This window comes from Sceloporus occidentalis, unplaced genomic scaffold (genome assembly GCF_023333645.1).
Source record: "Sceloporus occidentalis isolate IW3139 unplaced genomic scaffold, rSceOcc1.0.p SCAF_1, whole genome shotgun sequence".
Classification (NCBI taxonomy): Eukaryota; Metazoa; Chordata; class Lepidosauria; order Squamata; family Phrynosomatidae; genus Sceloporus; species Sceloporus occidentalis.
The window spans coordinates 153,964,202-153,987,604 of record NW_028316981.1 but is presented as its reverse complement, the minus strand read 5'-3'; the positions used below and the strand labels follow the sequence as shown (position 1 = coordinate 153,987,604).

The 23,403-nt window shown below is 43.3% G+C and overlaps 2 protein-coding genes across 3 annotated transcripts in view; both read left to right on the top strand.

Annotated features, from left to right (window-relative positions):
- DGKE (diacylglycerol kinase epsilon) overlaps positions 1–18,063 on the top strand; it is a 48,453-nt gene extending 30,390 nt beyond the window's left edge. The window contains exon 14 of one of the 2 annotated variants that reach the window (XR_016271817.1): positions 18,049–18,063. The gene's annotated coding sequence lies outside the window, so the exon portion shown is untranslated. Of the gene's footprint in view, positions 1–2,211; positions 2,330–18,048 lie in introns of those variants that run through there. The other variant, XR_016271815.1, reaches the window with a different exon arrangement.
- On the top strand, positions 12,573–22,918 carry LOC149322467 (meteorin-like protein). The gene is made up of 4 exons (XM_089478254.1): positions 12,573–12,804; positions 18,049–18,458; positions 19,288–19,347; positions 22,266–22,918. The coding sequence occupies exons 1-4, from the start codon at positions 12,701–12,703 to the stop codon at positions 22,580–22,582; spliced, it is 891 nt and encodes a 296-aa protein (XP_089334380.1). The 5' UTR covers positions 12,573–12,700; the 3' UTR covers positions 22,583–22,918.
- The last annotated feature ends 485 nt before the right edge of the window (positions 22,919–23,403 follow it).

Here is a 23,403-nt window from a genome sequence, read left to right as displayed (position 1 = left end):
AACTGTTTCATTAGGGTTTTTTAATAATTAATTTAAAATCAGAATTAGTGTCTGTGAGCTTTTCATAGAGCTTCTTTCCCTTTCCCCTTCAAGTAGTTCTGATCTTATTGGGGGGGGGGGGGGGGATAAGGCTGGTCCTGACATTCATGTCCCCTTTTAGCATATTATCAAGCACAAAAAACTCATAAGGAAAAGAGGAAAAATTATGGTAGTTGTCCTTTTATGCTGGATTTTCAGGTACAAATGGCTTGTGCCGAATTTGCCAGCACAGCAAAAATGACCCACAAGTAATGAAAAATGAAATGCATAGATATAGGATGGGGGACACCTGCCTGAATGAGACAATGTGTGAAAAGGATCTAGGAGTCCAGGTAGACCACAAGTTGAGCATGAATCAGCAGTGCGATGCAGCAGCTAAAAAGGCCAATGCGATTTTAGGCTGCATCAATAGAAATATAGTGTCTAGGTCTGACCAATGCAGAATAGAGTGTTTCATTGTTCTTCAGCACATGCACTGCATATTTCTCAGGTAATTTCTGTTGCTTCAGATACTTGCACTCCATTTGTAATGTTTTTCCTCATTCATGTGATCCTAGTTATGGTCTTCCCATGGAAGACCTAGCTGCTTTGTGTTTTTCCTTTAATCCAGTTTAGCAGAAAACAGTACTTTATATGGGAAGAATCTGTTGTTCACTTTGCATTGTCAAGAAACCTATTAGCTTGATCTCATCTGTCTGAATTCTCTTCAGTTTAATTAACTAAACACAAAAGGTGTCTGAACATCTTTAGAGCATGCAAATACCAACAGTGGTATAAAAGAAGAAAAGAGTTTCAGTGCAATGTCTGTGTTAATTACCTGTTAATTATCTTAAAACCTAGATGACCCTAGTGTAGTGCTTGCAATCCCCACCCAACCATGCTTAATCTTGGTGCTAACATAGGCCTAAACCACAAATTAGTCTACAGTCCTATACATTCTGGGAGAAAATCTCATTGAACTCAGTGGGATATATGACTGAATGGATGTACATAGAGCTGTACTGTAAGGTATAGTGACTACCACTCTTGCAACTTCCTTACAGTTAACTGAAACTCTCACATAAAATATAGCTGTCAAATGAAAAAAATGTCTAGTGTCCTCATAGCCATTCCAAACCACATCCTAATTTTGACCTGTTTTGAGATTTGACATCTGATCCCTTTCGCGGGTTGACTGGTAATCCATATGGAATCAAAACAGCTGTAAGAGATTAAACGAAGCAACAACCACACATTCAAAGGAATCCAATTTTGTGGCCAGTAGTTTAATTCCCAAGCCCTAGTCTCTTGAACTTGTCCTCATGTTCTCATTTTACACAACTGCTGTTACATTTTAATCTAATTTTTGCAAATATGAGTTACCATTGCAAAGTATAGCTATAGTAAATGACCTATATCTCTCTCCTAAACAGTAGCATGGAAGCCTTGTATTGGTTTAATCCCCTGCTTCTGCTTATTTTATCCAAATGAACTGGCACAGTGTAATGACTAATGTCTCTTCTTACAAACATCAAAGCAGTCAAACCATGGGTAGGAGACTAGCAGTGTGAGGGAGGAGGAGGCTCCATCACCACCAGCACTCAATTTTATTTTTCTGTATGGCTGTCAACACACACCTCTGCTGTGTTTTACTAGAAATGAGGATCAAAAATGTTTGCTGGGATGTATCCAGGCAAATTTTCACTTCAGTCAAGGACATGTTAGGCAGCATTAGGCAAGCCTCTACCTTCTCAGCTTCCACCTCTTTCTATGCTTTGTTGTGTGCTTTCAAGTCATTTTCCATTTATGGCAACCCTATCATAAGGTTTTCTTGGCAAGTTTCTTGAGAAAAGGGTTGCCGTTGCTTCCTCTGAGGCTGAAAGAGTGTGATTTGGCCAGGGTCACCCAGTGGATTTACATACGATTCAAACCCTGGTCTCCAGAGTCCCAGTCCAACAGTCAAACCACTGCAAAACAAGGCTAAAAGTTCAGCCACAGATGTGAATTGTCCTGTTCCTGCTCTATCCCATCTTTCTATGACACTGGAGAAAATGTGCTAAAAGAGCTTTTTTAAAAGAATATCTGCTTTTTAATTTGTAAATAAGAATCCGTATTTTAATAGTTTTTTGTGGGTTTTTCGGGCTATGCCCGTATTTTAAAACTTCCTGAATTTGCTGTTGTTTCTGTCAACAGGAATGTGTCTCCATGTAGATTTGATGTGAAGGAAACTTGTGGATATTAGAATCTATGTCATCTGCTCTCTTGGGGGCGAGACACTAGTCTGAGTGTGGGTCTGTTTCCATAACTTGTGGGGGGGCAAGCTTACAATGAAATAAAGAAATTAAATAAACCATGGGGTTGTTCTCACTGGCTTATATTCCGGGTTACAAATCGAATTCAAGGTATAGTGTTCCTATTTGAACCCGAATTAACTCTAGAACAGTTCTAGAGTAACCCGCAATCATTTCCACTACGATCCGAATCAGAAATCGGGTTTTTTTAATCCGTGGTAGGGGCTTATAAAGTGGGTTAAAAAAATAGAAGAGTCAAACGTACTACTTTCCCTTGATTCGGGATAGGAATCAGAGTATTTAAATAGGAACGATCAGCCTCTGAAATCGGGTTAGCTGGATGGGAGGAGCGGAGCGCGATGGGCTGGCTCGGGGGAGTCGCCCTTTCTTGTCCTCATCCGTCATGGCCGTCGCCATCTTTGCTTCCCTCACCCCTTTGTCCTCAGCGGTCTTTCAATAAGAGATAAGGATTTATTTATTTTTTAATGGTTTACAGGCGCTTAATCTCTTCAGCACTTTAAGCGCCTGAAGTCCCGGCCGCTCAAGCGCCCGCATCTGTCAAAGGACTCTTAAAGGCTTCCCCCGGTGTGAGGAGAGCCATTGAACACCATTTGTAATGGGGGAGAGGCTGGATTCACAGCAATCTGGGGGAAAATAGAGCCTTTCCATCTCTCTTTCCCAATCTGGGGAGACATAGGAAACCCTGGAGATATATATATATGTGTGTGTGTGTGTGTGTGTGTGTGTGTGTGTGTGTGTGTGTGTATTCATCTGTCAAAGGACTCTTAAAGGCTTCCTCCGGTGTGAGGAGAGCCATTGAACACCATTTGTAATGGAGGAGAGGCTGGATGCACAGCAATCTGGGGGGAAATAGAGCCTTTCCATCTCTCTTTCCCAATCTGGACAGACATAGGAAACCCTGGATATGTGTGTGTGTGTGTGTGTGTGTGTGTGTGTGTGTGTGTGTATTCATCTGTCAAAGGACTCTTAAAGGCTTCCCTCGGTGTGAGGAGAGCCATTCAACACCATTTGTAACGGAGGAAAGGCTGGATGCACAGCAATCTCAGGGGAAATAGAGCCTTTCCATCTCTCTTTCCCAAACGGAATCTGCCTTCTCCTCCTTGATCCCATTTTCCAACCCTGGAAAGAGAATCTTTGAGGAAGAGTGCTCCCTCCCTGGGCTGTCCTTAGAGCCATGAAGCAGGGATATGTCCTGCAAAACCCATCCCATAGTTCCTCTGGAAGGAGCTTTCCCCAAATTCGCTTTGCCTGCAGCCTCCCCCATTGATCTCTGGGCTCTCTGGAGGGCTCCCTGGCTGTCTGTAGAGCCATGAAGCGGGGATATGTCCTGCAAAACCCATCCCGTAGTTCCTCTGGAAGGAACTTTCCCCAAATTCGCTTTGCCTGCAGCCTCCCCATTGATCTCTGGGCTCTCTGGAGGGCTCCCTGGCTGTCTGTAGAGCCATGAAGCGGGGATATGTCCTGCAAAACCCATCCCATAGTTCCCCTGGAAGGAGCTTTCCCCAAATTTGCTTTGCCTGCAGCCTCCCCCAGCCTCTCTGGGGTCTTTCCTCCAAGGCAGCAGCCTAGCAGAAGTGCTTTGGGGAGGCAGTTTTCTCTCTCTCTCAACCATCCTTCCCCACGAATAATTACAGGACTCATAGGCACTTTAAGCGCCTCCTCGTTGGCTCTTTTATAAAAAACCGTGAAATTTAAAAGTGACGTTATGATGACGTCGCTTTGATTGACAGCCCTAAAATGGTGAGTGGGAACGAAATAAGGCTAAAACCAGTTTATATATACACTGTTTTATTTGAATAGGAACGAAAGCGAATCACTTAAAGCAAATCAGTTGGTAAATGAGAACGAAGAAAAAAAAAGCGATTTGGAACGTGGGATAACACCCGTTGTATTTTGAATCGGTTTAACTGATACCGGTGTATTTTAAACCGTTGTAAATCACAAGTGAGAACACCCCCCATATTTACCAGTGAATGTTTGTGGTGCTTGCAGGAGGAGGAGAGTGCCCTTGGATGAGAGGCACTCGGGCTGCCTTAGGAAAGGCAACAGATGAAACACACACAAGAAGGCTACCACAATAATGCATATTATTGGTAGATTACATGTATTTGCACAGCATCGCTGCAAAGACATGCGTATATATAAGGTGTTGATCATTACCTATAAAGCCCTACATGGCTTGGGTCCAGCTTACCTGAGGGAACGCCTCCTCCCATACAATCCTTCCCACACTCTCAGGTCCTCTGGGAAGAATCTCTTGCAGTCTAAGAAAACCAGACTGGTAACAACTTCCCAGAGGATGTTTTCTGTTGCCGCTCCAAAAATCTGGAATGACCTGCCGAAGGAGATCTGCATTATAACATCTTTGGAGGCCTTTAAGAAGGCAATAAAAATGGATCTCTTCCGGCAGGCATTCCCAAATTGACCTCCTCGGAATGTTCACTCTCCAGTTGGGAATTGTCATTTTTAATGGTATTTTAAGGTGGGAGGGAGATAGGGAATTGGATTTCATATGTTATGCTATGTTACTTGTGGTTCGTTGTGTTTTATTTTTATTGTTCTTATGTTTGTTGTTACCTGCCTCAATCCAATACAAGGAGAGGTGGGATACAAATAATAATAATAATAATTATTATTATTATTACATACATGTGTGCTTTACACTAAATTGCTGGTTAAACTGGACTCTGTTTGGAAGATGGAAGATCTCCAAGGATACTTAGGAGTTATCTAGCTATTGGGCCAGCACTAGTCAGATTATTGGAAGGGCACCCATTGACAAAATGGTAGGAATATAACCTCCAAATAGTCACTTAAATTATTAGTCCTCATGTCAAGGGGAAACTTTTACTTTTTTATAACAATAAGAAATCACATTTCTTCCATAATCAATAAAATTGTCCTTTTAACAGAGTTCTGTATACATGTGGGTTACTGGGATGTCCTTCAGTGACAATAACATCAAGATATTAGGCATTCCACTTTATTCATTCATTTATTTAGAATATTTATATCTCACACTTCAGCTAAAAAGACTTGATGATTTGACAGTTTGCTGTCCTCAGGTTTATAATCTAAACTAGGACACAGAAAGGGAATGGAAGGAGGCAAGTAGATTAAGTCCAGCAGATTCTGGTTTGTCTTCTTTCCCTCAAAGATGAGAGCAGTAGTGGTTGGACTATGGAACGAGAGCCTTTCACCAGCTGCTGGGCCAAGGCATGGTGGAGATGTGCCTGGCTGCTTTTTTCTCTCTCAGAGACCAATAATAAGATAGTGGGAGATGTGGCGAGTAGGGAGTACTGCCATTCCCCAGGTTGCTAGGGTCCCATACCAGGCTGCTACTGGAAAAAAGAAATAGTGGTTATTCTCATGACATCATTGACATATTTTACTTGATGATCAAAATAAAACCCTTCAGAAGGGGTGCATTTGGCTTAATGGAACTATGGCCTTACCCTGTTCGTAGTTCAAAGCAAAAACAAACAAAACAAGCATTTTTCACATGCTGCAAAGCAGGTACACTACCACTTTTAGAAAACCACACCTCTATTCTGCTCAAAGAAAAATCACTGTTCTTTCTCAGAGGCACCCAATCTCAGGCACTGGCATTTACAACACATGTAGTGGCACATTTACACCTGTTCTGAATTTGCAGTTTAGGAACCTGTGGTGATTATTCCAGATGAATAATTCAGAGATTTCCAGAGAACCTTGTCTTTTCAATCTCTCTCTCTCTCTTTTTCTTTCTTTCTTTCTTTCTTTCTTTCTTTAAGGTTGCTGTCTACTGTGATTCAGGACCATTCTCTTTCCATTTTTAAGATAATTTTGAAAATGATATTACCATTTCACTTTTTGTTTTTGTATGCCCCACAGCTGTCATTTTCTCTGAGGTAATTTCAAACATTTAATCAACTGTCACCTTCCACGCCTGCATCCCTACTGTCTGGATATAATTGTTTTGCTGTTTGTATGTATAAAATGCCATGATTTGTGCTCTCTAGTTCACAGTGACTGACCTCTAAAAGCACCTTTTTCTTTGGCAGAATATGGTGATGTTATCTGTGTCCCTCATTTCTCCCAGAGCTGAGGCATAGAGGCTTTTGCTTAAAGCTGCAACTCCCACCTCTTGGTGCAGCTGTGGACAATGTGAGAACATTCTGTTGGCAATGAGGTAACAGATGGTCCTAAAAGTCTTGTTGCCCATGAGCCTCGTCTTATTGGGGAAGGGAGATGAACAATAGCATACAGAGCCAAGCATGTGCCACCCAACAGTGCGCAGAGCCATTGTTGAATCCCAAGTGCAAAATCCCAATTCCACGCTTAAGGGCGGCCCCAAAGGAACCTCACTCCTTCGAACCTGCAAAAGAGCAGCTCCCCATGTTGCACATTGAAGCCAAAGAAGGGCAATGCATATAGAAATCTAATTATTGGCAGGGACCAAGCAGGCTTTTAGCATGATAATCACAGGGCCCCTGGTGCTTTCTTGTGCACAGACCCCTGAAAGATGATCCTGAAAGCAAAAGTTAAAGCCGTTGAACTTCCATCAATCATTCAATGTTGGCTTTGATTGCACTGACAAGATTCGGTTTTGTTGGCTCTTAAAAGTGCAGTGAGAAACTCTTATTAATCCATTTAAGATTTTTTAAAAAAAAATAAGACAAAAAGGAGCTTGTCTCCTCATTAGCCATCAACCAGAGCCACAAAAGTGGAGAACAGGGCTTCCAACAAATGATGCCTTGAGGGATGGTTTCTCTACTGACCAATGTGGCAGTGAAGATTTCACACACTGCAGGGATCATTTCAAGGCCTGGGGATGACTTAGTGGGCATCAGACAAAATCAGTTACTGGGTGTAAAAGTCTGCAATGTTTATGAGCCTGGGGTGGGGAATTAGTGGTAACTGAATCCTGTCTCATTGCTGCACAATGCAAATCCATCCTTGCTGTTACTCAAAAGTAAGCCGCCCTGTGTTCAAAGGGGCATGTTTTCCTTTAAGTTGAGCTTACCTGAAACTGAAGTTTGCTAGGATGGCATGTCCCTTCCATGGTGATCAACTACAAGGAGTTGGATTAGACTTAAAACAGGTGGACATCTTCAGTGTGTCCAGTCCAGGGACCATCTTTCTGCCTCTGGGATCTTCTGGGTCAGAAAACAAAACACAATGATAAATCCTGGGAGTGGACATGTCTGTTTCTGATCTTAAAAGATGGGGGGGGGGGCTATTTGCTATTTGAAAGGTGAATTGCCACTCCTGAACAGTGCAGAAGTTTACAGAAACAGCCTTAAGGGTTGCACCTTGATCTTGTTCAGCACATTCAAAAAGAAATTGCCCCCTTGTAAAAGAAACTGAGCAAAAGAATTGAGCATCCCAGTCTCTTGCCTGTACCTTTGTGCCATGAAGATTAACAGTTAAGCCTGGCAAGTTTACGTTCAGCTAAAAGAGAGTAGCTAATCCTAGAGCAATTTTCCCAATCTTTATGACCTCCAGTTGCACCTCCCACCATCCCCAGCTAGTCCCTACTAAAGGAGACTAGTCGAAACTCATTTCTTAAGGGATTCCTACAAAAGATTGGTCAAGTATCTGTTTGGAGATGCTGGACAAGCTGGTTACAGGCTAAAAAAAAGGTGATGATTCATGAAGGATGAACTGTAGGATCAGACCCAGATCTTTGTAAACCACTATAAAAGAGACAACTTGCTTGAGTATGCATGTACATTCTTCCCCAGGGTAAGAAGTTTTTATCTCACAAAGTGAAAGTGTACCCACCCTTTTGCTTCCAGGATTCTACATCCATTCTCACAAGCTGCTTCTGCAGTGATCAGGTAACAGGGAATGAACACCATTGAATGAAACTGAGATGTCCCTTGCAGTCTGCAAAGCTGTTGCAAGGAACTGAGTTGTCATCTGTATGCTTGGTGGGAAATACCCAGATCAGTTAGAATTGCTTCTATAATCTATTTTCGGTCTATTTTTATTGCCAAGGTGAAGTTCTTGTGGGACTCTCTGCCTGAAGTGCCAAAAGAATCTAACCACTCTTGGGTATTATTCTGATTGGCAGGGAGAGGGATGTTTGTGGTTCTGCCTTAGGCAGCAAAATATTTTGAGCCAGCCTTCATCCTTACATCCCTCACTCTTTAATCACTCTTGCCTTTTTGTACTCAGACACAGTAATTTCACAACCTCTTACATTTGGTGAAGGAAAACAGGAGAGAAAGGAACAAAGGTGAAGCCAGACAGGGAGGCAGGTATTAATAAAGCCAGAAGGCAAGCTGCTGATGACTTTTCCAATGAAAATGTTTATTTTTTTAAATAACCAGGGAAGACAAAATGAGGGCATGCCCCCCCCCCCATGAAATCTGTCATTCAGTCTCCAAATTTCTAGCATTGCAGTAACTTAAAATTTCAATTGAAAATTTAGAAATACAGTTTAGGCATCCAAAGAAAAGGGCAAGCAAAGTGACCAAGGGAATGTGAACACAGAAAATAGAAGAGTTTTAGGTGTGGATGATTTTCAAGATCTTGCTCTACAATTTGGGCACTGAAAGAATTTTTTATTTTGAGGGCAGAATTCTTAGCTACACCCCTGGAAATATCAATTTCCATACAGCACACACACAGAGCCATATTTACGTCTTATATATTTGTACACTAAATAGGAAACATGAGGCATCTTGCCACAGATGGAACCTAGAAGCCAAAATCCAATTTGTGCCATACATTAGTTTACCCCAGTGTCACCAGCATATGTATTCTCTGCAATACCTTTCACCTCAGGCATGCAACAATAGCCCAGAAGAGCTCCTATTCCCAGGAGGGAAGTTCCTAGGTGTATCTCCAGCCTTCAGATCACTGATCGGCTGCTTAGGAGCGGGGGGGGGGGGGGGTGATCAGGCACATTCTGTTGTCCTTGTGCAAGGAAGTAGCAGCAGAAAAGTGTTGTTTACATTCTGCAAGTGGTCTAATTCAATCATAGCCAGAGATTCTTTTTTCCAGCGCTGGCCCTACCATTAGATAATGAGGCAACACCACAGGTAGCAGGTGCTTTGCGACAGCAATGGGACCACTTGCTGGTTTTACTGAGCCCTAGGTCATTCATTCCACTCTCTTGGAGGACAGGGTGGTCTGTGTGCCACCACATGCCTGTGTCCCCTAAACCAAGATGGCCAAAGTATGGTCCTGGGGCCCCATGTGGCCTCCAAGGCATTTTTGTATCTCTGGTCCTTCCCCAGAGATGCAAGGAAAGGTGGAGGGATGTAGAAAGAGAGGAAGACCTCAACCTAGATGGATAGACAGGGAGGCCATGGGTATGAATTTCCAGAATGTAAGCAGGGCAGTGGAGAGCAAAGAGTCATGGAGACATCTCATCCACAGGGTCACCATGAGTTGGAGGTGACCTGAACAATAAATTCTATGTTTTTAATTGTACTGTTCTTTTAATATTGTGAGCTGCTCTTGGTCCCATTTCTATTTATACAATAAATACAATTGGCCCTCTGTATCCATGGGTTTTTTTAATCCACAGATTCAACCATCCATAGCTAGAAAATATTTATATAAATTCCCATAGGCAAATCTTGATTAATGATGATGATGATGATGATGATGATAATAATAATAATAATATGCTTGTGATGCATCATCTTTATTAGTTGTAAACTTCCCTGAGAATCTCTTCGACTGAGGAAGAAACCATTGGAGCTCTGGGAAACTTCAGCTGGTACAAAATATGGCAGCCAGATTGATCACGGGAACTTCTAGGAATGACCATATAACACCGGTCTTGAAGTCCCTCCACTGGCTGCCTATTAGTTTCTGGACAAAGTACAAGGTGTTGGTGATTACCTTTAAAGCCCTACATGGCTTGGGCCCAGAGTACTTGAGGGAATGCCTTCTTCCCTATTGTCCGTCCCGCACACTAAGGTCCTCTGGAAGAAATCTACTACAGCCAAAAAAATCCAGGCTAACATGTGTCTCCCAGAGGGCCTTCTCTACTACTGCTCCTAAACTGCAGAACGACCTGCCGGAGGAGATCCGTCACATTTCCACTCTGGCAGCTTTCAAGAAAGCACTCAAGACGGATCTCTTTCGGCAGGCCTTTCCAACTTAGTTACCCTCCCCAGATATAGAGATAGTTGTCCCCTCATCTGTCTATTTTTCCCCTGCCAATGTTTCTGCCTATTTTTTGTTTGTTTTTAATGTTTTTAATGTTTTAATATTATTACTGTTTAATTCTGTTTTAGTACTGGGAATGGGTGGTAGGTCTAGGGTTTGATTTTTTAACTCTATTGTAATTTGTTGTATTTTATTGTTGTAACCCGCCCGGATTCTTCGTGATTGGGCGGGCTAGAAATAAATCTATGATGATGATGATGATGATGATGATGATGATGATGATGATGGAGATCAGGAGTTTATCCTGTAAATATCCTGGAAAAAATTGTGTAATTACACGAAACAATTTCACATGATGTCACACAAAACCCACCATTAAAGCAGTCACAAAGAAGCATTAACATGCATCTTTTTACTTTCGGGAGTTCAGTGACAATGCAATTCTGACATTACTTGAGCAATTGCATGTGATAATCATTCGCGCAATTGCTCGCCATTTTTGCTTCTCTGAAAATGCCAGCCACAGATGCTGATGAAACATCAGGAATAAACTCTTCTAGAACATGGCCACATAGCCTGAAAATCCCACAAAAAAAAACTATGGAATGCCAGCCATCAAAGCCTTCGACTTCACATTTTATTTGCGGGATGCTTGAAAGGTAAAGGTAAAGGTACTCCCTTGACATGAATGTCTAGTCGAAACCGGCTGTACGGGGGTGGTGCTCATCTCTGTTTCTAAGCCGAAGAGCCAGCGTTGTCTGAGGACTACTCTGGTGGCCATGTGGCCAGCATGACTGTTACCTTCCCACTGAGTCTGATCACACGCACCTTTTTGCAGCTCAGATCTGACGTGACTGCGGGTCCAATGATGCGAATTCATGTGATAACTTGATGTGTTATCAGACATGATTCCTTTCTATGGGGGCTCCTTCCGTGGTGCTTCCGCAGCGAATCTAAAGTGACTCCTCATTTTGATGAATTTGGGGGGGGGAAATGAATTCACAAAAAGCACTTTCAAGCTTACTTCGATTTCACTCTGAATTGGTCTGGTGTGGAATGCAACTTTGCTTCTGCTCTGGTACACCACTGCAAACTCCCCAGGTTGCAAATTTCCCATGATGCAGCGCTGCAATTTCCCCTCATTTCCTTTCGGTGATCCTTTCACTTTCAGAGCAACTCATTTTTTTTTTAATATATACATGTGTGTATGTGTGTGAATGTGAATATACAGATATGTCTGTCTGTCTGTCTATCTTTCTGTGTGTTGAAATTGCTGAAATGGAAGGCAAAATAAAAAGGGGGGATGAAGAAGACATAGAAATATTCATGAGGCAAACATTCAGGCAATCACGCAATTAGGAGCAACAGGGAACAAGAAGCCCTTTTTCACCCCAGAAACATACAAGGTCATGATGCGTTCAGCCCCCCACTGAGCATGTGCAAGGGTGCCGATTTGAATTGTTGAATCCCACCGGTGTGGTAATACAATTTGCACTCACTAAGCTTTGCTTGAATCCGCATCACGTGACTTGCCTTGGATTCGATTCCCCCTTGTTTTGGAAGGGCAACCAGGTGTGATAAAACATTCACATTATAATGTGAATTCGTATAGCTGAACCAGGAGTCACCCCGGATCTGAGCTGTAAAAATCTCCGTGTGATAAACACCACTGAGGAGTGGTACCTATCCATCTCCTTGCATTTGCATGCTTTCGAACCGCTAGGTTGGCAGAAGCTGGGACCAGTGACAAGAACTCACACCATCATGCAGCCCTCAAGCCTCGAAGTGCCAAGCCTCCAATCTTCTGATCATCACTAAGCTAAGCCACAGCATCTTAGTGCGCTTTAGATGTGCTTTAATCATGTTTTAATGCCTAAATTAGCCCTAGTGCGATAAACTCTTCAAGACTCTTCCACCAAGGTCCAACCTGCAGGCATGGTGTCTTCCAGATTGAAGCATCCCCCCCCTCCATCCTTGGGGCTCCCCTGGGTCCCTGGAACAAAAGGCTGCTCCCTATGCCTTGGCTGTTGGGATGCTGCTGGCCAATAAGCAGGAGGGCGGGCTGGGAAGGAGGGGGGACATCTGTCCACTCCAGGGCCGGTTCAAAAGCCTGGAGGGAAGAAGGAAGGAAGGAAGGAAGGAAGTCTCCCCTGTCCTTCCCTCCGCTGCTGTTGGGAAGAGGGAGCCACTTGCCAGCCAAGAGCCCCAGCAGCCCCTTCCTCTCCTCCCCGCTCTGGCTGGGGCCAAGGCCAAGGCCCATGTCCTTCCTGGGCGGGGAGAGGGCCCTGGTCCTCCTGGCCCTCCTCCTCCTGGCCTGCCATGAGCCCTGGGCCCAGGCCTCCGACTGCAGCTGGAAAGGCAGGTGAGCAGCTGGAAGGGGAAGGGAGGGAAGGGAGCCAGAGCAGAGGAAGCCCAAGAGGAGCAGGAACATTGCCCCTCCGCGCGCGCACACACATGTGTCCTCCTTTTCCCGGACACGTCCTCCATGTCGGCTTCCTGCCTCGGGGGACTTTCCCAAAGTCCCTCCGTTCTAAGAACGGCTAAAAAGAAGCAGGGGTTGCCCTTTCTGTGGTGCCAGCAGCAGCAGCGTTAGGGACTCGGGTTCGAATCCCGGCTCAGCTGTGGAAACTCATTGGGTGGCCTTGGGCAAGTAGTCACACTCTCTCAGCCTCGGAGGGTGGCCAGGGCAAAAACTTCCCTCTCAAGACCCTGGCCAAGAAAACCCCCATGAGAGGGGAACGACTCGAATAGGCACACAATAACAACAACAACAACCACAAAAGAAGCGGGGCTTTGCGTTCCTGGCAGCGTTTGGAGCTTTTGTTGGCTCCTGTCCTCCGTTTTTTCGTGAAGGTCCTCCATTTGGAGGCGCCTCAGCGTGACCAGAGGTCCTCCTTTTCCAGGATAGGTCCTACATGTCTAGGAGGAATTCCAAAATGCCCTCCATTTGGAGCAGGACAAGCAGGATTTACATTGATTTATTAGTGTCTTGAGCTTGTCTTTGGTCGTGTCCTCCATTTTTCTTGGACGTCCTCCATTTCCCTGTGCCTTGTCCTCCTTTGCGGTGAGGACCCCTGCTCACCTTGGATACATATGCTATCCTAGCTTTGGATACAAAAGTAACCCAGGTGGCTTCTTGTTGTTGTTGTTGTTGTTGTGTGCCTTCCAGTCATTTCCAACTTATGGCAAACCTATCCTGAGGTTTTCTTGCCAAGATTCGTTCAGAGGAGGTTTGCCATGGCTGAGAGAGTGTGACTGGCCCAAGGCCACCCAAGTCGATTTTCATGGCTGAGCCAAGATCCAGACCTAAGTCTCCAGAGTCCTAGTCCAAGACTCAAACCACTAGGCCACACCGCTTTAAATGCCATGGCTCAATGCTAAGCAACTCTGGGAATTGTAGGGTTTTTGTGAGACATTTAGGCTGCATCCATACTGGAAAAATAACCTTGTTTGGCACCGCATTAACTCTTTGTGGATCAAGGCTATGGAATTCTGGGAGTTAGAGTTTGTTGTGGGGCCGCTCTGGCCTTGAGCCACAAAGAGTTAAAGAGGTGCAAACAGGGTTATGTCTTCATTGTGGATACAGTAATCATCTTCTCAGTTGTTGTTGTTATTATGTTTCTTCAAATCATTTCCATTTCAAATCATGGGGTTTTCTTGGCAAGTTGTTTTCAGAGGGGGTTTGTCATTGCCACCCTCTCTGGTTGAGAGTGTGTGACTTGCCCGAGGTCCCCCAGTGGGTTCACATCATGACTAAATGATCGTTCAGCTCAGCCATAGTAAGTAGACTTATGGCTAGAACAGCATAAGTATTCATTTACTGCTTTTACATGCCACCTTTCTCCTGGTGTGGCTCACGCACACTAAAAATAACATTAGCTTTTAAAAATTAAATCAAAACACAATGAAAAGATCAGCGTTTTTTTGAAACTACAAATTAAACAATATAAAAACAATTTTAAAATAAAAAAGTTAAAACTAGAGTACCCACCCACCCATCGTAAGAAGGTTTCCTGCAAGCAATTACCCATAAATAGCCTGCTCAAGTTCGTCAATTGAATTTGAGTTAGTGTGCTGTGGTTTGATTATTGGACTATAAATCTGAAGACCAGGGTTCAAATCCCTGCGCAGCCATGGAAATCCATTGGGTAACCTTGGACAAGTCACACTCTCTCAGCCTCAGAGGAAAGCAAAGACAACCCTCACTGAAGAAATCTGGTGAAGAAAACCCTCTTATGGACCTGTGGTCGCCATAAGTCAGAAGTGACAGGGACGCAGCCAAGGGGGGGTTCTTGGGATCCAGACCCCCCCCTTCCGTTAGATAAAATCGATGGTGCATGCTGCCATGCCACCGCATCCAAGTCCCATTATAATGGTGGCACTTAGTCTGGACCAGGGATGTAGCCAAGGGGGGGGGGTTCTTGGGGTCTGGACCCCCCCCCCCTTCCATTAGAAAAATGAATGGTGCGTGCTGCTGCACCACCGCGCCCAAGCCCCATTATAATGGTGGCACTTAGTCTGGACCCCCCCTTCCTAAAATCCTGGCTACATCCCTGTCTGGACCCCCCCTTCCCAAAATCCTGGCTACATCCCTGGAAGTGACTTGGAGGCACACAGCAACAAACAACAATGGAAACCTGGGAGTATTACACTGCACAATAAAAGTTAAATTACAACAAAATAAAGTTGTACGGCCCACAAGCCAAATAAAGTGCTGAGTAGGCTAGCCACTTTTAGTTCAAGTCACTTTGCTTGAGAGACATCAAATTTTGTGTTTAACTTTCCCATCAAAACCAGTGCTTCATTTAGTTCGATTTTGCCCTAATTATTATTACGCTTGACAAATAACTGCTATTTTTTGAAGTGAATTGAATGAATCTAAATTTTATATACCAGCTTTGTGCTATGTTTTTACATATCTGGTAAATTTAAGGATCCAGTCATCATGGCAAAGTTACTTTTAAATCCCATTAGTTGTAGTAGAAGGAATTTACTATTTTCCTGATAATGACCAGATTTTTTGCAATAATTAAATGTGTGTTCTATCTACACAAATAAACTTAAAATATCATTTAACTGAAGTGCATACCTGAATACTAAACCATTTAATTTAAAAACACTGAAACTCACGTTTTCATCTGAAAAGGCCTTATGCATTTGTTGGCAAACTAAAAATGTCTAGATTCACATCTGTATTCTGACGCATGTAGCTGGTGATATTATTAACTGTTTTAACTTGTAACGATTAGATGCATATTTACTGTTTTCTTCCAAGTTTAAGACTTATCTGTAGTTTATCTCCTTTGACCCAAAGGCTGCAAGTACACTGTAGAAATAATCCAGGTTGACACCACTTTAACTGCCATGACTCAGTGCTATGGAATCCTGGGATTTGTAGTTTGTTTTGACACCAGCAACAGAGAAGGCTAAATGTCTCACAAAACTATAATTCCCAGAATTCAATAGCACTGAACCAGGGCAGTTAAAGTGGTGTCAACCTGGATTACTTCTGCAGTGCAGATGCAGCCAAAGACTATCTTTATAACTAGGCAATCCATTTACTCCATGCTGGCTATAGCTCCATGCACTGGCAGTTGGTGGCTCCCATGTCGGTGGGGTTGTGAATCCACTTTGGGATTTTCTCTGAACTAGCCTAATTTGATGGAGGCCAACCTTATCTGGAGAGTACGGTTCAGCAGTTTGTTTGATAGCGTGTTTCAAGCTTGGGATTCACCAAGCTTGGGATTCACCAGCCAGTACTAGACGCTTTCATTCTTCATAAACATTCAAACCAATTTCATGCTCCCTATGAGACCTGATTAAGTCTCTATATGCATCCCTGAGCAGTTGGCAAGGCAATTGGCTCCGCCACGGGACAAAAACCCTGGACAATCCCAATATCTGTATGCTTAGATAGGGGAGTACAACTCAAGATGAGTCTTGGACCTTTTACTGCTTTAGGCAAAGAACAAGATGGTGTCTCTCCCATTTCATGTTGTGGTGCAAAGAGGTATGGTATGTGCCTGGGATCTACCCTGACTTGCCTCCTCTTCCTAGTGCAGTGGTACAGTAGGGCTGCCTGCCACCAAGCCTTTCACTGGAGACTGAATCCTTCTCAGGGGATGTAAGGGTTCAACACCTTCCCTCTCTCTCCTATGGCTATTGGGAACACAGAATAATTCTTATAGGGTTCCTGGTAGTCCTGGCCATGGAGATGTGTGACCAGAACTTCCCCTTCATTCTCCCAAAAGCAAGCTTTTGTAGGTACTAATAAAGAGTTCAGGGTGGGGGGCATTTGAGTCAAGTCCCTTACCATCCTGAATAGCATAGCTGGATGAGACTTCGTAGACGCAATAAATGCAAAATAGAAAGACGTCTTAGCTGCATCTATTGCCACTCCATAGGATTTAAGAAAAATCCTATGGCGTGTCTTATCAGGCATGAGTCGATATTTCTGCCAGTGACGCTCTAGCCGTTGTCCAGCCCACTTCATAATTTTGAGATCTTGAGTATACCACGAATTGCAATTAGAAGCAGGTTGGAAAGGACGCAGAGCTATAGTGTCTATAGCTCTGGTAAGATTGTTGTTCCAAGTTTTAAGCAGAGATTCAACAGAATCGCTGGCATTACCAACCATCAAACCCTCTAGGGCCTCTTGGAACCTAATAGGTTCCATTTGCCTTCAAGGGCGGACCTTTTTAATGGGTCCTCCACCCCAGTGGGGGGGAATAGTGACCTTCAGCCCGGCCTTGACCAGGAAGTGATCCATCCATGACAAAGTGGAAATATTAATTACCTCTGCCCACGGATATGACTGCTCCATACAGAAGACCACATCGAGAGTATGACCTGCACAATGTGTGGGCTCAGAGACTATCTGGGAAAGGCCCATGTTTGTCATGGTGTCCATTAACTCCCAAGCTGCACCAGATAAGTTCGTTAAACTGGCCTCGAGGGGGATGTCTAGGCAACTCCAACAGCAGCTCCGATATCAGGAGTTGAAAGACCAAAATTTGCTGTGTAAGATTACTTCATTGGCAAAATATTCATGGTACAATTGTGGTGAAATCCAGTCTCCCTCTATGTCTACTTACATTTTTTGTAAGAGTTCAGTTACTGAAGAATAACTGTTAGCTCAATATGTTAATGTAATAAAAATTTTGTTATCATAAATACAAAATATTTTCTACACTCTTTGTCACACTTTTGACATCCCAATGTCCCATTTTTATCTCAAGGAAATATGGTCATCCTATAGGAAACAAAACCCTGTGGATGGCAGAGCCAGTCAGCTCTCTCCACTTTCACATCTCCCATTGACTAACACAAATCCTAAACCTTATTCATTTGCCCTGATTTAACATTTCCTGTAGCCTGGTTGAAGAAGTCTTTCAGGGTCATTGCTCATGTCTAGAAGTCAACTGGACATTTCAATGCTTCTTTTTTCAACAGTAGTGATGATGTGGTTAGGGATATTGGGCTCCCCTGAGGTTCTGGACATGGCAGTTCTAACAAAACTGAAATCTCATTAGATCTGCCTTTCTCTGCCTCCCTCTTCTCCCTTCATATCCCACTTATCCTGGTTTTTCACCCTGTTTCCTTCCAGTGGATTGAGTTGGGAGCCCCACTCTCGAGCTGTGGAGCAGGTCCACCTCCGCTGCACTGAGGGCTTCCTGGAATGGATGTACCCAACAAGAGCCCTCCGTGTTATCCTGGAGCCCAACCTCTCCAACGCCCAACACACCACCATATGCATCAAGCCATCCAACAACTTTCAAGGGGCCAACATTTATGTGGAGCGAGACGGACAGCTGCACCTGTTGGTGAGTGACACTGAGGAACTCCGCCTGCATCATGTGTCCTGCTTCAGCACCCCTGCCCCTCACCGGGTGGCCCTCTTCCTACAGGCCAGCCCCCAGAAGGACATCAGTCGCAAGACTGCCAGTTTCCAGTATGAGTTATTCAGCAACCAGAGTGCCACCGGTCCAGACCTCCAGAAAATGGCCCTTGTAGAAGGTAAGCCCTGGGAAAGGAAGTGCCTCATTACATCTTTAATGTTGTTGAATATCATATTATATTGATATTTTGCTAATATGTAATCCTAGGTCTTCAAGGCAGCTTACTTTATGAAAAGCTACATTCTGACTTTGCACCAGAATGACATCGATGTTGGTGCCAATCTGGCCCATGATGGGAAGGTTGTTCTGTAACCAGGGTGCCACAACACAAAAGGCTCTATGCATAGCATGCTGGAGGAAGCTACAGCTGACATAACTATCAAAGTTATGGGTAGCAAAGGCTGTGGACATTAGGTGACCTATCTTCCAGGTCTGCTTGGGAGGCCAGTGAAACAGGAATTGGGAAACATTTTGCATGTTCAAGATGTGGCAGAAATATAACTGTACAATTCTTGGAGTTCTGCTGTACAAAGCTTCTTTATACAGTCCGTCCTCGCCTTACGCGGGGGATCCGTTCCAGATCCCTCCACGTAAGGTGAATTCCGCCTATGATCGAGCCCCATTGGAAACAATGGGGCTCATGCGCGGCGGCACGGGCGCGCGCGGGGCGCAACAGGCGCGCGCGCCCATTCAATTGAATGGGACGCGCCGCCCCTTCTGCCCCACACGCGCCCCGCGGCTTGAGCACGTATGCTCATGGCTGCGTATGGCGTGCCCACGTATGGCGCGGGCGCACTGTATATTTATTGTGCTTGAGCCAGATGTTCTTGACTCCTCAGACTTTCAGGGCAGCTCATTAAACCAGGCTGTCTGCATTCAATCTATTCAAGAGTCCACTTGACCCCTCAAGAGGCTTTAATCTTCTGTTTGATATCTTTGCTCTCCAGCCATGTGCCACCCTTGTGACAACATGGAACTTCTCATGGCCATTTGCAGCAGCGATTTTGGTGAGTAAACCATTTTAAAGGTACTCAATATACTCAGGACCAGCTCTACCAACAGGCAGGATTAATCAGGTGCTTTGGGCAGCTGATCTTAGGTGTCTTGAAACAGGAGTCAATCGTTATTTACTTTATTATTGTATTGTTACTGCCAGGGAGGAGGATTTATGATTATACAAGTTTTTGCCTCCTAGCCTTTGGGTGCTATGCACTAAGACATGATGAAGCACCGTTTGCTTTGTTAATTCAGGCAGCGGCATTTCTTGGGACGGCCATGGATATACTAACAGCTCAAATCCCATTTACTTGTAGATGATGGGAACATTAAGAATATTCATCATTTTTATATCCTTGGTGAAAAGGGGTATGTCAACACTTGGGAAAGCCTATTGAGAAAAGAGACAGTGGCTAGATTCTTCACATTTCACAACCTCTTCTGGGAAAATTATTTTGCCCATAATTACATGAGAATTATTTTCCTGCACATAAGATGTGTTTTCTGCAGAGGAAAACAGATTTATGTGGAAGAACCACACATTATTTCTGTGCAAAATGTTCCAAAAGTCAACCAAAGTGTGAGCATTGGTTAAAACTGTACCAAAACTCTTGTAACTCTGGGAGCAGAGAAAATACTGCTGACATTATTCATTCTAATATGCAAAGAGCAAGTAAGCCAAGATTCACAACCCTAGTCGATGGATAAATAAACTCACTAGCTATACAGTAGTTACATAACTACGAGAGCTACTGTCTTAGGCCATAAGCCATAAGAAATCAGCCTGTTCTGATTTCTATAGCTAAGCTACAGCTAGCTAGTTGTTTCTTTTCGCAGAGGTGATCAGCTCCCCTGTATTAACCTGATGAAGTTAACTGTGTCTCAAGCAAGGCACGCTCCTCTTTGCTAGGCCCACACATACAAGCAAGAGACTGACAGATGTGGTGCTGAAGGACATACAATGGGGGGCATTTATGTTTAAAGCACCAACAGACCAGAAGAAATAGCTCTTTGAGTGGACTCTATTTATGGTTTAACATCCCTGTCCTGAGTTCACCATTCCCTATCATCAAGAGGTTCTGGGGTGTGTTTTTTTTTTTTGGGGGGGGGGGATTGTTTGTGAGGCTGGGGTAAGATAAAATAGCTACTAATGAAAGTGTAAATGACCTTCAAAGTGAATTGGAGCTTTATGGGTTTCTGAAGAGGGTGGTCTTCAGTCACTCGACCAGGGAGACCAGGGACTGTGCCAGAGCAATTCAGAGCAAGATGAACAAGAGCATTACAGCCTGTCAATAGACTTGACTGCATCTGGTATAAAATGCTACACAAAGCCAGGTGGGGGATGGAAGGGGGAAAAGAGCAGGGGACATCTGTTATGCTAAAAGGCTAGCATCTCCAGGAAATTGGATTAGCCAAAGAAGTTCCTGAAATCTTCCAAAAGAAGTTCTTTGTGCCCTTGACATGAGTGGGATAATTATCCCCAAAGGGGAAGACTTAAACTGATGCCTTATTCTGCATGAAAACTATTTGATTTTGGGGGAAGTGCTACAAATGAAAATTTGGAAAGGGCCTTCTAGCCAATCATGTTTGTGACAATTAGACTTAATTCAGCTGTAGCTTTTTAAAAAACAAAAACAAAATGAAAGAGTATCTGACAGGAAGAATCAAATACAGTACATACTTTCAGTAATCATCTGAATGATTTAGACTCCAGGTTTTGATTTAGTTTCTAAATCAGTGAGGAATTCACTACTTTATATACTCACTAGGGCTGATGGGAGTTGCATCCCATAATATCTGGAGGGCCACCTGTTTCCCATCCATTTGAGTACATCATTACAAATAGGATGAAGCTAGATGTGTATGTGATGTACTATTCTAAACCCCTCAAACCATCTGAGATGGCAGTATGAAAAATTCCACTCCAAAGAGTCACACATTTCTGCTTATCTCTCATAGCTTGCTGCTATCAGTCAGGCTTAACCTATACGTTTCAACAGAATTCTGAGTCTGGAACTCCCAGTGGGATTGTCTTCAGCACAAAGGGAATAGGAATAGAAACTGATGGTTTCTTTTGATGGAAGCAATTGATGACTTCTTCATCAGGCAAAGATGTTAAAAATCATAGCGGAGAAAAGTGGTGATGATATTAGAGTCCCAGGCCAACAAAGATAAAACTCTTTCATTGGACTACGATTTGAGACTACAATTTGGCACATTTTGCCTGTTTTTGTTGTTGTGTGCCTTCAAGTTGTATCTGACTTATAGCGACCCTAAGGCAATACCTATACATCACCTAAAAGTTTTGCCAAATGTAACAGTACAGAGATGCCTTGAGAAATTCAATATTTTCTGCCTAAGAAAGGAGCAGATAGCTTCACACAGGACAGAAGAAACCTGAATCTGAATAAAGTTACCTTTCTGTTGTTAATGGGAGTTGAAATAGTATTACCTGTAGTTTTTTGTGGGTTTGGGGGGCTATGAGGCTGTGTTCTGGAAGATTTCTCTGAAGAAGCCAGCCACAGCTGCTGGTGAAACATCAGGAATAAATTCTTTTAGAACACGGACTCATAGCCCGAAAAACCCACAAAAAACTATGGATGCCAGCTGTGAAAGCCTTCGACGTCGCAGTATTACCTGTCTTTTAGTCCTCACATGGCCAACAGTGGGAGTGGCCTCTGCCTACATAGAAATCCTTTTGTACCATCTTAATTGACAACTTCTCAGACAGAATGTAGACCTGTGACTCTAACAGCATCACTATTTCTCTTTTCTACAATTTTTAACATCAAGAAGCTTTGAAAGTTTCCATAGTGCATTATATTCTTTGAGGTTGGCCCCAAAGAGCACCAGCTCCAATTTGTTGATTTTGCATTTTGTTGTATTATGTTGCACAACCAACATGGTTACACCTGAATATTTTTTACAGTGGTGAGAGGATCAATCCAAAATGTTACACATGATTCCGAGAATCACATCTCCCAGGTTGACGTCAATGTACAGCAGGTCTACAGGCAGAAAAACCGTATCTTTCAGCAAGATAAACTGACTGGAGAGTGGAGAGGGACCATCAAAATCTTGCTGCAGTGTAAGGTGAAGAAAGGTACAGGAGACTTCCTCTTCACAGGCAATGAACACTTTGGTGAAGCTTGGTTAGGCTGTGCTCCAAGATTTAAAGACTTTAGTGCTGTATATCAAAGAGCCAGAGAGAAAGGAGCAAACCCCTGCGAGTTTCATTTTTACTAATGAAGCAGTATCAAGGAAATGGATTTCAGAATTTATTTTCATTTTTATTTTTTGGTATAGAAGAAAGGTACTGATAATGAGATTTGGTACAGGTGGAATGTTTACATGTTATGTGTTCAAGCCAGCTACTAAAGGGCAGGTTTGCATCAGGAAGCCTTTGTCAGAGATTCATCTTTGTCAGAGATTCAAATCTTGGGTAAGCTACCTTCTTCTCACCACATTTGCAAATCTGTAAAAAAAGGAACAGTAGTGACCTACCTCACAGGGCTGTTGTGAGGACAAACAATAAAGAATATAAAGCACCTTGCAAGTTAAATAAAGACTGAAAAATACTAAGTGACAGTTATCAAGCCTCTACAATTGCAAGAACATATTCTGAATTTCAGATAGAAAATACTGGACCTTCATGGAATATACAATATAAAGAGTATTTTTAGTATTTATATACTAAATATAAAAGTATTTTAAAAGACTAAAAATAAGGAGAGTTTTTATGGTTGTAGTGATCAGAGCACTGGAACAGGGCTCTGGGAAAATAAAGATCAAATCCCTGCCACAGCTGCAAAATTCATTGGGTTACCTCAGAACAGTTGTGTTGTCTCAGAAAGAAGCTGTGAGGATAAAAATGGGGGAAAGGAGAGCTACATATGCATCATCAGCGAATTGGTGCAAAAGCAAAATCTAAATGAAGCTAATAAATAATTAAGTCCAAGTAGTACTTCAGTCTGGGTGTGTGCGTGTAATATGTACTTGGCTGGAGATGTGAAACTTCCAGATCTTCTCTAATAAAGCAAGTATCTCTTTGCATATGCAAAGCTGTC